At 32.5% G+C, this 14,081-nt stretch overlaps 1 protein-coding gene across 12 annotated transcripts in view; it reads right to left on the minus strand.

Annotated features, from left to right (window-relative positions):
- Window positions 1–14,081, minus strand: part of ARID4B (AT-rich interaction domain 4B) — a 209,545-nt gene that overhangs the window by 72,296 nt on the left and 123,168 nt on the right. For all 12 annotated transcript variants that reach the window (XM_077168373.1, XM_077168380.1, XM_077168378.1 and 9 more), the window contains 2 exons: window positions 10,848–10,939; window positions 2,721–2,859 (listed from right to left, as the gene is read on the minus strand). In XM_077168373.1, coding sequence (XP_077024488.1) covers window positions 2,721–2,859; window positions 10,848–10,939 — 231 coding nt within the window. The remainder of the gene's footprint in view (window positions 1–2,720; window positions 2,860–10,847; window positions 10,940–14,081) is intronic.

Here is a 14,081-nt window from a genome sequence, read left to right on the forward strand (position 1 = left end):
CTGACTGTGTTCGCCATGTGCCTTCTCACTTGAGAGAGAAACCCTGAACTTCATCAGCCTTCTTGAACCAAGGTATCTTTCCCTGGATGCCTTTGATTGGACATTTCTATAGACTTGTTTTAATTGGGACATTTTCTCGGCCTTAGAACTGTAAACTAGCAACTCATTAAATTCCCCTTGTTAAAAGACAAAAAAAATAAAAAATAAAAAAAATAAATCCTTACAAAGAATCTCAGTGCTTTTAAGAATAACGAAATGATCGCAAACTTTTTCAGCTTACTCATTAATCAAAAACATGGTCTTCTGACATTCAATTTCCTTATCTCTAAATTGAGGTAAATAATATCACCTACCTCATAATGCTTGTAAAGGTCTTAGCATAATCATTACATACAATGTAACAGGTACCCAGGTACCCAATAAATGTTGGACAAATGGATGGATGGATACATGGGAAGGTACAAAGGTACCAGAGTCTTAACATTTATTAAATCCAACACTTGTCCTCATTAATTTTAATTGTAAGAGCTGACATTTACTGATGACTTAATCATGCAAAACAATGAAGTAAGCACTGGGGATAAAGAATACAAAACATCATCACTGAAAAGGATGATAAATAGATAATCCTTAAAGACAACAGTAGAAAACAGAGACGCTTTTACTCCTTAATCTATTATTCCTTTCTTTTTCTTTCGAGAAAACAATTAATTTTGAGATCATGGTTACCTAATGTAGCTCACTCAACCCACAAATATCTGAGTTATATATGTTATGGATAAATTTTCATACAAATGTACATAAAACATAGTATAATGTGTTTTAATTCCATTTCCAAGTCTCTGCAATTGAGAGTCAGTGAACAGGAAAGAGGATGAAAATAAAGGTTAGTAAATTCTTGACCAAAACAAAGGGAGGTTAATTAAACACAAGAATGAGAGAATCCTCTACAACGTCAATCCTTGTAAAATATTTGAACAGTGTTTAGGTTAAAACTAGATCATATTTAACAAATACACACTAAAGTATAAATCCTTCAGAACACAAAAATTTCATTAAATATTATTAATAGAAGAATAAAATGCATCCTAAGGGAATGTGGTTAATTATATTTAGTAAAGGACTAGGAATATATGATTCAGAGACCAGGGTATAATTTTTTACCCATTCTGTCCCTTGATATATGAGTAGTTGTTAGAAGAACAGTATCTTAAGTTTATGTGATAGACCTAGAAGTTTATAGTTTACAAGTATAAAGTGAGGGGGTACATATTTGAAAAAGATGTATATCCCAGTGTTTGACAGAAATGACCCCAAAGATCTTCAGATAAAAATCTTCAGAAGCGGGCAGGCCAGGGTGGCTCAGCAGGCAGAGTTCTCGCCTGCCATGCCAGAGGTCCCGGGTTCGATTCCCGGTGCCTACCCATGTTAAAAAAAAAATCTTCAGAAGTCATGTCATACAAACACACCAAAATTTAAAAGCCAGTGTTCAGGACTCTTCTAGACAGGTAATGATTTATAGTTTTCGTTCTGAAATTTAAAACCTTAAATGAATCCAACTATATCTTATTAAAAAAGAAATGCATTCTTACTGCTACAAATATTATATCTTAAAGTATAACACAAGACTAATTATTAGCATTTGCATGAAGTGATGCAAACTGTTTTCTTACCTACTAAACATACTTCACTGAAAGACACTCTAAAGTCTATGAAACATTCAGGAGTGTATTTCCGTTATAAAAGTGAAAGAAAATGGTCTCCTATACACGTCCCTTCCAACTAGCTGGAGAGCCCAGTGGTTACCAAAAACACAAATATAAAACTTTAAAGACTTTCTGTGATCTGCCATCCCAATCTAAGTTGCATAGAACTTGGGACAATTACAATAATAAGCATTAAGTATCTACCGAGAATCAAAGAACAGCTATGTGAGAAACCAAAGAGAAAAAGATATTTGATTTCGAATCTACAGAACTGCATACTTTTTTGGGGGGAAAAACAAAAAGTGAGTAGATAAAAGAATCTACTGTGGAGAAAGCCAGAGGCTGGGCTAGTTTCAAACTTTAGTCATTATTATATAGGAAGAACCTAAAAGAAAAAATTAAGATCAAAGAGGCAGAGAGTGCAAGGGTAGTTCAGTAGTAGAATTCCTGCCTGCCATGCAGGAGACCCGGTTCAATACCCAGTCCATGGACTTTCCAAAAACCAACAAGCAAACAAAGAAAGAAAAATTCAAGAGAGGGTGCTGCAATAATGATCCCATGGGAAAAAAATGAAATGTGACCCTGGCACATAGCATACAAAAAAGAAAAAAGCATGAAGCAAATATTCTGGCTCTGTAAGAATCAGGAATACTCCTAAGCTACTACTCCTGTCAACTAGGGAATGGTTCTGTTCTTTTGCAGGCTAGAGCTTACAGTGGGCTTCAGGAGTTTTACAATTCTGTACTATGAATTTTCTACCCAACACAGACCACTATAATGAACTGCCATATACCTAGCCCCTAGAATTATTAAGATTTTGCCTTTGTGGATGACTTTAAGAGTTCCTTGTACTCCAAGACAATTTTGAAAGTACCCTTGTGTGAATTAACAATGGTAAAAACAAAACATCTTCCCATTTTTGTACCCACAAAAAAGACTAGTAAGAAAATAAACTGTTTGCTTCATAAGTTTATATTGTTGAAAATTAAACTCTTCTATACTGAAGTTACTCACCAATGCAGGAAACCATAGTGCTTTCTTTTTATCCAAACTAACATAATCTACACATACAACTTTTCCTAGTAGCTCATCAATCTGTTTCCTCTCATCCTCATCTTCATCACTGGAGGATGATGAAGACTCTTCCTCTGGTCTAGAGAGAAAAAAATATATGATATTTTAATTTATTTTCACAAAGAATAAGCATGCCAAGCTGCTGAATATAAGTATGCTAGAAGTTTTATCCCATTTCCTGAAACATAAAAAATGGCTAATTTAATTAATCCTTTCTAGACAGTTTACTAAATCGCTAAAGAATTTACCATTACAGGAAAACATAATTTTTCTAAAAATCATATTTATTGAGTGCTATTTTAAAAAATTATGGGGAAGATAAATTTTTAAGAACAAAATTATTGACCAAATCCTCAAAATGCATAAAGTCCTATATTAAACATCCCAATACTAAAGCATACCAGATTCCAAGCTCAGATTAAAGGAATTCTGGAAATATGAATTTCACACTCCCAAAACAAAGCTAATTTAAAAAGGGGAGCTGAGGGTGAAGGTGGTTGTAACCCACCAGAGATCACCACTGCAATCCCCAATATCAAATAAACACAAATTAGGAATTTATAAGTTTCACAATACGGTTCTTTTGTACTGCTAAAAATTACTTTCAGTTACACTGTCTATTGGACTAGCATATTAGAAAAATGTTAAATGTCAGAAGAAAATGGAAGGCTCTAAAAGCAACAGCTGGCTGTTTCAGAAAAGAGTGCAGTAAGAAGTAGACCTAAAAAAGAAAAATAATTAAAACAAAACTTAACAAAAAGAGGCATTCCTTTTAAGCCCATACTCGTTGATAAAAGAAAGACTTCTTACAACTGACTGCTCAAAATACCCAGAATAAGTAAAACATTAGGAAATGCTGATTAGATAGACTGCAATGTATGTTCTTCTTATAAAATAAAACAGCATAGTGGCTATATACTAATTCTCTATAGGGATGAGTAACAGTTTTAGATTGACTGACAAAAAATGTAAATTAATAGATAGTTAATAGAATTCTAGTCTAAAACTAAACATGATTTATCATATTTGGTTGACTGGGACAAAAAATCCAGTTTTCTTTGAATTTTAATATAAATTTAAAATTTATATTACATATGCCAATATAAATATAAATGAAGCCAAAACTATTATAACAACATTAAATATTTTAGAGTAATATGGCGAGAACTGCTATTTGATTTCAATAATCCAAATAGCTTTATTCAAATGGCACATTATCTCTCCACTTTCTCATAACTGTACAACAAAACCAAACTTAAAACCATTATTATTCCTTTTTCAAAGTAGTCCTAAAAGAATCAATCAAGTAGGGTTTTATAGACACCCTTTAAATAATTAACATTAGCAAAATAGAAAGCCACAATGTCAGAGATGACTGTCAAAATCTGTAAAACACAGAGAAAACTGGGTTTTATTTGGATAACAATGTTACTGCATTTTTTACAAAAACTCTGAAGAAGCCTGAAGATAACAGATTCCAAAAAAGTTTTATCAAAAAACTTTGACTGACATTATACTGATATTTCTTTAAGCCTTCAGCACCTTATAAAAACTTAAAATTGTTGTAATCCATACCAACTCTGAAATCTGTTCTACAACTAATTGTTGCCAAGTATTTTGAAATTTATTCCTTTTATATATATATATGTTATTTAAAGAGAAAGAAGAGTATAACAGGGAAGACAGGATCTAACAAATAAGTATGACTGCTGGATCATTATACTGATATTTCTGTTGGTCTCCAGTGTCTTGCAGTAGCTAGAAGAAAAAATGAAAAATACTGAGACTGTATAACCCATACCAGACATTCAATTTTTTTCTATAATTACTTGCTAAAATGTACTTGGAAATTTATCTCTTTTCTGAATATATATATTGTACAATAAAAAATTAAGAAAAAAACTTTGAATAGATAAAAACACGTATCTCATGGCAGATTTTGTTATACATATGCTATCATGAAAATGAAAAATAAACAAAATTAATTATCTAGGTTCCACTCTGAAACCATCCCCAAACTTGCGGAATACATCTCTTTCCTCTTACCTACTCAAAACTTTGTTTCAGCAATGCTTCTTTCTCTCTCCTGCATCAATTTTTCTGCTAGAATCAGCCCCATAAGCACACTGTTATTTCCATCTATATCTGCTATTTCTCTCATCTTACAAAAAAAAAATCCGCTACCTTTACTTTGCTCGGCGGCTACCACCTCACTCCTCAATCCCCAGTCCCTGACACACACTCTTTTCAGTAGAACAAACCTGGAGACTTCTTCCTCCAGATATCTGGAAATTCTTTCATCTACTCTAAGTCTTTGCTTAAATGTCATCTCAATAAAGTTACTGTGCCCACTTTTTTCAAATTTACAACTTGTCAGTCTACCTACCTCCCTTCACCCTACTTTTATTTTTATTTTCACAGTACTTAGAAGCTCTTATCATATTATATAATTTATTCATTTCTTATGGTTGTTCTTTATTGTAAACCTCCCCCCCCCCGCCCCCTAAAACAAAAGCTATAAAGGCAGAGATATTTTAAATATCTGTTTTGTTTACTGATGTATCCTAAGTACCTGAACAGTGCTCGGCACAGTCTAGTTGTTCCATAAATGAAGGAACCAAATAGATTTACTTCTTTCTACTATGGTTCTTAAAGTACTTTCTCTGAAATAACAAAATATATATGATTAATGTAAACTCTATCATTATATTGAAGGCTACTTCATCCTTTCAGAGCCATTTCGCCAGGAAACCGTTTACACGAGACAGGTATTCAATAAGCTGATGAACTAAAACAAATGGAGCACTGGAAATATTTTAAGGGTGCAAAGAGAGAGCAAACAGAGAGCCTGCTTGTTTTTTCCTTCAACTCTGACACTGTTACTTCTCTGGTGGCACAAGAAAATAATGCACTATCTCTATGAAATAAAATCTGACGATGCCACTGGAGACAAAGCTAATTACACGGAAATATTTATCACAACAGAATAACAGCTAATTGCTTAATGCTGACCACAGTACACATAACTTATGCATATCACTATTAATTGTAAATCAAGTAAGAAGAAATTAAGACTGCACCAAAGAAAAGCAAATGATAAGATGCAAACAGAAAATTATACTAGGAAATTCAAAGGCCCAGTCTTTGAAATGAAATTCTGATTTCAATGATCTCTATTATTTCAGGCAAGCCAATTAACTCAGTTTCAAATTTTGTACAGTAAGTTAAAAATTTGTTTCAGTCAGTATCAGGGAAGACTGACAATGTATAGCTTCTGAAATTATGTTCCTTTTCCCAATTTTTAACAAGTATAGGATCAAATTCTCATATAAAAATAAAGCAACAACAAAAAAGAACTTCTGCAGTTAGTGGTGATGATTATAAAACTCTGTGAGTACACTAAAAATCACTGACTTCCAAGGATGAATTTTATGGTATGTGAATTATAATCAATTTTCAAAATGTTTTAAAAATCTGCAAAACTGCAAATACCAGATATAAATCTCTAGTTTACTGGGTAAATCTTAGCACTGTCACTGTGTAAAAACTATACACATAAATAATCCCTAAGAAGAATCACTAATAGGTTTTCTTGTGTTTTCTTCTCTTTCTGGAGAAGAAAAAAAGTAACAGCAAATAGACTGCTTTCCTACTGCAGCAGTAACACATATACGTTTGCTAGTTTATTAGAAAAAACTTTTTGGAGGGGACGTTGGGAAAGCAGATATTCCCATAATTTCAGGCACTCTATTCTTTACACAGAAACAAACAAAAAGCCCTACATGTAATGGGTAAATTATAAAGGCAAAACGCAATCAAGTTATACAATGATTAAAAGGATCAATAACTTGTTAAAAAGCTAACAAACCAGAGGATGAAAACCACTAAAGAAAATACTTGATTTCATTAGCACTATAGGTAAGATATAAACAGAAAGGAATTTTAAGAAAGGTGTCAAAATAATGAATTTTAGAAAATCTAGGTGCAGACTAACTGACGTGTGGATTAACAGCTGTTAAAAGAAAACCAAGGTATTATTTACACAACTACGACAAAGGGAGTCCTGGGAATCTTGGAAAGAGATAATATATTTATTTTTGCATATAAAAAAATTTTAAGTGGAAATCAGAGAATTAAAGGCCTTTTTGCTCCATCTATAATGAAGACTTATTTCAATGGCACAATGAAAAAAGAAACAAGGCACAGATGAATGACATTAAAGATCCAAGCCCAAGATTCTGTTATAGAAGCTCATTCTGAAGAGAAGGGAGAAAGAACTTAGAGGAAGATTAATTAAGGAGATGGAAATTCAAACTGAGGTACCTGACTATGATGTTTACATACCAATCTTTAAAGCATTAAATAAGCGCAACATTATAAGTTCTCTTGTCAGGAGAATGATCACAATAGTCTTCGGGAAGAAACAGCAGGCAGAAACAAGACTACACACAGAACTGGGCTTCATTTGTTAGACTGTGACTTCTCAACCTTTTGTCTACCTTCATACTTTGTGCATGCATAACACATTTCCAACAGTAAGTCTCTCATTACACACAGAAATTCTCAACTGGAGAATCACTAACTGAGAAAATTTGCTGGAATATTTAGAAAGCAAGGATTAACTTGTTCAGTGACAACAGCATGTTTTATTCTCATATTCAAGAAAGGGACACCTCAGCTAAAAAACGTATTGACTTCTTAATAGATCATAATTATTCATCAATGACATTTGTAGAGAGGTTTAAAAAAAGTCTAAATATGAAAGCATTTTTCAAAATTAAAAAAAGCTTGACAGGTATAAAAACTGCTTTTCCTATAACTAATATAGAACATTGCTTAAAAAAATTCGCATAATGTAGCAACAGTCCTATCTGTCAGAGATAAACATCATTAAACAGAATTATAAGTACTCACATATATGCACATTTGATATACATAAATGAAACCATATTAAATACTGATATTTCATCATGAAAATGTTTTCATGCCAACATATGATAATGATATCTGATACTTACATAGTGCTTTCTATATAAACACTTTAAGTATACGAACTCATTTAATCTTCAGAACAATCCTAAGAGATAGGTAATGCAATTATACCAATTTTAATGATGAGAAAATTGAGGCCTAAAAGGATTAAGTAACCCTGCCCAAGGTCACACACAGCAAAGCAGTGGCAGAGCCAAGATTCTAACTCAGATCATCTGGCTCCACAGTCTATACTTTGAACAACTATATCATATTGCCACTTTCAAAGACTAGAGAACTGAAAATCCATTACTAATGAAATAATTTTACATTAAATACACCACTTCTTACTGCTATGCCATCATCAATCATAATTAAGAGTTGGCTACAGTGGAAAGAGACTAATGGTCAATGGTAGATAAAATCTTAATTCACTACTATAGTCGTTATTCAAAAAAAAAAAAAATCAAAGGATTTAACTTATAAGTCATTCAATGAATATTCTGTGGCAACATAATAGTCCTTGGAAAAATCAAAAACATTATTAGATCACAGTAGCATCTAATATTCACAACAGGATTTTCTTACTAATAATGCCATAGTACATTTTTTCATTTATTTTTCTTTCTAGCTAGAACAATCAAGTTTTAAGTGTCATATGTACAAGAGTAAATAACAGTTACAACCTGAGCATCCTAAAAATAATCAGCTCAAACAGAAAGCTAAGTCACCAGCCAGAGAAATAATTCCCCCAGTAATTAAGGAAAACATTTTCAAGATTCAGTGTTAGGGAAGAAGAAAATGCCTGACTCAAATCACAAGTATAGTAGGAAAATAAGTAAAAGATATGTTTTAATATAAGGATTAATATTCTAATTTTCTCCCTCAAATGAGCAACTATTTATTTACTATTAAAATTAATTTGAGATGGGCCACAGTGGCTCAGTGGCAGAGTTCTTGCCTGCGATGCCGGAGACCCAGGTTCTATTCCCGTTGCCTGCCCACGTAAAAACAAACAAACAAACAAAAAAACACCTCACCCCCAAAATAAAGACAAACTCGCTAAAAATTAAAAAAAACTAATATGGGGGGTGGTGCGATGGTGGCTCAGTGGCAAAAGTTAGTGGCCTGCCATGCCAGAGACCTGGGTTCAATTCCCAGAATCTACCCATGAGAAACAAAAAACACTATTTTGAAAAAATTGATTATCTAAACAAAAAGAATCAATCCATTGAATGGGAAGAAGCCCATGGTGTAAGAAGGAGTTCAAATGCTGGTACCTTCCTTCCTATGTTCCTGGGATTAGTCACTTGCTGCTGTTTTTGAGGCCAAGTGACCCAATTTTCAATAAGGATAAAAATAATACCTACTTTTATGGGTTTCTTGTAAACCTAAGTAACATATGACATACTACTTAACCAACTTCTACTTCCAAAGTTCAGATACAATTAGATTTAATATCTGCTACTATATACTGAATGAAAGCATTCATATAAACTAAAGTTTTTAATAATTCAACTCAATATTTACTTTCAATGGCTATTCTGACAGTATTGGGCATAGGTATATTAAAAATGTTAATCAAAGTAATGCATTCAAAATTATTTTTAAGGGGCAGGTACATAGACAGTTCAGTGGTAGAATTCTCGTCCGCCATACAGGAGCTCAAGGTTCCATTCCTGGCCTATGCACTCAAAAAAAAAAAACACCACAAAACAAAAACTTCAACAAATGGTGTGCGATAACAGGATATCCACCTGGAAAAAGAATGAAACGTGACTCCCACCACACAGAATATGAAAAAATAAAAATTATAATTATTTTTAAAACAACCTCTGAAAGATCAAATTACATCTACATTTCCCTCCAACTTCCTTTCCCTCTCCAAGGAAGAAATTGTTTTTATGCCTCTTAGCTATTTCTCTGATAGCTTCTACCTTATTTCTAAATAATATTCTAATACTAGTATTTCTCGCATTATGTACTTTAAACATTCTATTGACTTTTTATTGTTATGAAGACCACTTACATTTAATACCACCTCTCTACCCTCCATCCTATTAATGTAACTGTATCATTTTTAGTTCAATAATCACTGTTTAGGACTACATAATTATTATTCACTAAGCATCAAATAGTTTTCTGTGATTATATTTCCTTTTTATTTCCTACTATATTTCTTATCATATCTTTCATTTTTCTCCAACATTCCACTATATAAGGTAACTCAACTCTTAGGTTTTAAAAGATCTTTTCTCCATTCTGCACTATACCAGCATTTCAGTGTTCTACTGAAAAGCCCTGATGCCATTGCACCTCTTTACCTTTGCAAAAGATTCTTTTTCTTTCTGGAACTGTTTGAAGATCACCTCTTTCTTCCTTGTGACCTAAAATTTCATGATCCCTTATGCCCTGTGATCCCTTTAAATTTAGAGCCTTTTAGAGCCTAGGCATATTTCATTAAAGCAATCTGTTAAAACAGGCAGAATGTGTGTCAGACTGTGAGGAAACATAAAAATGAGTAAGACAGTTCTGCTATCAAGGAGATTAAAATTATTAGGAAGAGAAAACAAATACTACAATGACAACAAGAGGTGAAATCTTGTTTATGACATTGGATAAATGCAAAGAATTGGGGGTTTAAAGGAGAGAAAAATATGTTCAGTTTCAAGGAAAGAGTTTGGGGAGGTATAAAATGGCTCGCATAAAGACAGAAGCATATCTGTTCTGACTCAAAGAGAGAATAAGACAGTGGCAAGGAAGGGGGCATTTGAAATATAAAAAGCAGTGGGGAAAAAAGCATGATATCAGAAAAACAAAGGATGTAGTCAGAAAATATCAACGAGTTCCAATTTAACTATATCATCAAGACACATGTAGGGAGAAATGGGAGGTAGATATAGCTGTTAAGGTTGGCTAAACATGGAGAACCTCAACCACCATGTTCAGGAGTCTGAAAGTACTATTAGGTCTGAAATTATTATTAGATTCAGTTAGCATTTTGCAAATTACCATTTAAGAAATAATAACTATTGAAACAATGTTAGAAGGAGAAATTAATTCAGGTTCAACTAACAATTATTAAAATGGACTTACATATGATTAGATCTTCTTCCTCTATTTGTTTTCTTTCCTATGACTGGAGTGCCAAAATGTTCAGGGTTGGTGAGTGGGAGCTGGTCTAATGTCTGTGGGTAAGAACATAAACCCATCAAAAGTTATTACTTTGCAAGTTCTTTTTTCTTTTTAAACCAAATCAGTGTAAGAATATGTTCAGATTTTGAGATTAAAACTTCCCCCAAGGAAGATTAAAACACAACTTTCCTAGAGATAGAAAACTCTAATTTCAAAAATAAAGAGGAATTTTCCATTACAAAAAAAATAAATAAAGTGAAAAGAAACTCATCGATTCTCTTCAGATTATATCATTAGCTATTTGGAAGCTGATGGACTTCTAAAAATGATAAAAAAGAAAACAAACACGGGATGGTAAATACAGATGTGAGAGATAATACACCTAATTCCTAGACTGGAGCCAACTGCAGCTCAGATTTTTCTTTGTAGATAGGGAATTATAATCCAAAAATAGAATTCTTAAGTAACAAAATTATCAAGAAAAATATCAATTGCTCCAAAAAATTTTCAAATAGAATAAATTACTTTGCAAACATTTTCTGCAAAAAACTTTTTTAAAGAAAATAAGAAAAAACAGTTTTTCTACAATTAATTTTTTCCTTCCTTTTTATCCTGCAGCAACCAATATTGTGCTTGGTATTCAGATAATAATAAATAAATACTTCTTTCTTGTATCCAAGTCAAGCCCTTTGCCCCTCACTCCCATATAAACATGATTTCTAGGCAAGGGATTGGCTGATGGTTGGAAGCAGAAGGAAGAAAAAGTGATTTGGGATAGACTTTTTTAAATTTCTTAAACACTTTTTAAAAATTTCTCTTAACATTATTTCCTGAAAAGGTTTACACATCTAAAAGGTTGAGATATCAACCCCAAGATGCTATGATACCCTAACTGCTTTAATTCTCTTAATACCAATTTTGATATTCTACTTTTTTCATTGTGAAGATTTTCTACAGTCACAATTCATATTATCCTCCAAAATTCAACCTCTGCTACTACAGACAGTTTCATTAATTCTAGGGAAACTAGAGCTCCCTGGAAAACTGTTAAGGTGGGAGTGAGGATGGGGGATTGTTTACGATCCTTAAACTAAGGTTTAAGGATCAGATATCTAAATACAAACTAATGCTAAGATTTCAAAAGGAAATTTTTAACTTTTATTTTTTAAATTGAGATAATTTCGCTGAAATAATGATAAAGCAAAATGTGAAAAAGGAAACCTATTAATCCATTTTGCACAATTCATTAGAATACATTGTTAACGTATTTACAGTATATAAATACATTCATCCAATAACCAGTTTGAGAATATGGTAGAGGAAAAAAATTAGCCATAAAGTTAAACAATGATTCCTTCAAAACAGAGAAAAATTCACTAGTGTATATAAGACAAAAACCCTAAGCCTGCCAATCTAATCTATATGGAACCTACTCTTGCATAAAAGATCCTTAAGTCAGGCACTTTAAATGCATCATTTCAAGGCAAAAGCTGGCCCAAACGCAACATATGCCAAACAGAAACTCTTCAGAAGACTTCCTTATTAACCCCCAATTATTCTTCTCAAAGGGCTAAAATTTCACAGCAATGTATTAGGCAAATAAGGAAAATAAATTAATAAATTCACTTTCTGCCAAGCTAACAGATGGTTTAAATGAAAAAAAAAAAAAAATTAAGAACACGTTCATGAAAAAGCAGAGATTTTCTATTTTAAGTACCTGCTAGTCATTGATTGCACTTGTTACAGCAAAGAAAACATCCAAGATTTTTTAAGAGCTGTTTAGGAATGACATATAAGAATTTTCAAATAAGCCATAGTCTCTTGCTAGTATGCAACGAAGAATTAGAATAATAAAAAAGCAAAATCTGTCCCTGGACAGACCCATGTCCAAATTAAGACAGGGAAAGACCTGGGGGAGGATAGAACTTATCTTGTTTTATACCTAAAGAGCAAAACCCAGAGACTCCCAGAAGATATAAAAGAAAATTTCATCGGCCCGGTTATAGCATGTTTACAAATCTCCTACAGTTCTATTATCTATAATGGACTATAGGAAATGTGGAAGCTGGGATTTTATCTATTCTTTTTTTAGAGTTGTCAATACCCTGTGGAACAAGCAAAGAATGAAGTGCTACTGTGACCTCTTATCATGAAAATCTTGACGTTTCTGAATGAGATTAGTGAGCCAAGATAGTGCCACTATGATGTGGCTTTCCTCTCAAAGGTCACTGCACTGTATCATTTTCCAAAGAACCAGTGTCATCTTTAAAAGAAATACAATTTTTAAAAATATCAAAAATCGGTTATTTCATAAAGAGAAAATAATGGTAGATCAAATTTCCCTTTGTATATGCCTGACCATGTCTTCAATGTGCTTAATACGCTTATAATTTTAAAATATTTTTAACTGCTTGATTAATGCTTTTTCTCCTGAAACTTATGGTAAATTATCCTGCGTCCCAGTGCCTAGCACAGAACCTGGTATATGGGAAGGGGGTAAGGAATCATACATCAGGTTCTAATTTTCCTCAAGCAAAACATAAATAAAAGTGTTCACATGCATGGACAAATAGAATAAAACTGATCCTCCCTTAAGGTAAAAAAGTATTTAGCTATTTGTTTAAAATTGTTTCAGACTTTTATAACAAATGTCTTATGGACCATTCTAACTTCAAAATCTCCTAGTAAAAAAATTAACATTTTAAATATTGCTCTTGACTTAGTAAGACACATGCCTTCATTTAACAATTAACACTCCAAAGTCTTCAAATCTTTGATTGAGTCATATAATTGAACACGTGCTCCATAAGGAGAATGAAATTATTTCTAAGAATTAATTAAACAGAAAAAATTGTTATTTCATCAATATAAAAAGCCAAATTTACTGTACTTCCTCCAAAGCAGCATGCTTTTCCTATATTTAAAATTTTCACAATTAATCCAACAAATATTTATTGAAGGCTTTTATACAGAAAACCCTCCTGGGAAAAGGAGGTCATATAAGGATGAGAAAAATATGGTTATTTCCTTAAAAACAGAGTAAAATCTTACAGGGGAAATAGAAAAGTAACAAAAAGACCATAAAATAAGAAGAAACAGCAAGAGAAGTATAAACAAATGAAAGGATAGATCAAATTTGGTTAGAGAGCTAATGAAACACATTACAGAGGAGGAAGCATTTCTACATCCTTCATA

This window comes from Tamandua tetradactyla, chromosome 7 (assembly GCF_023851605.1).
Source record: "Tamandua tetradactyla isolate mTamTet1 chromosome 7, mTamTet1.pri, whole genome shotgun sequence".
Classification (NCBI taxonomy): Eukaryota; Metazoa; Chordata; class Mammalia; order Pilosa; family Myrmecophagidae; genus Tamandua; species Tamandua tetradactyla.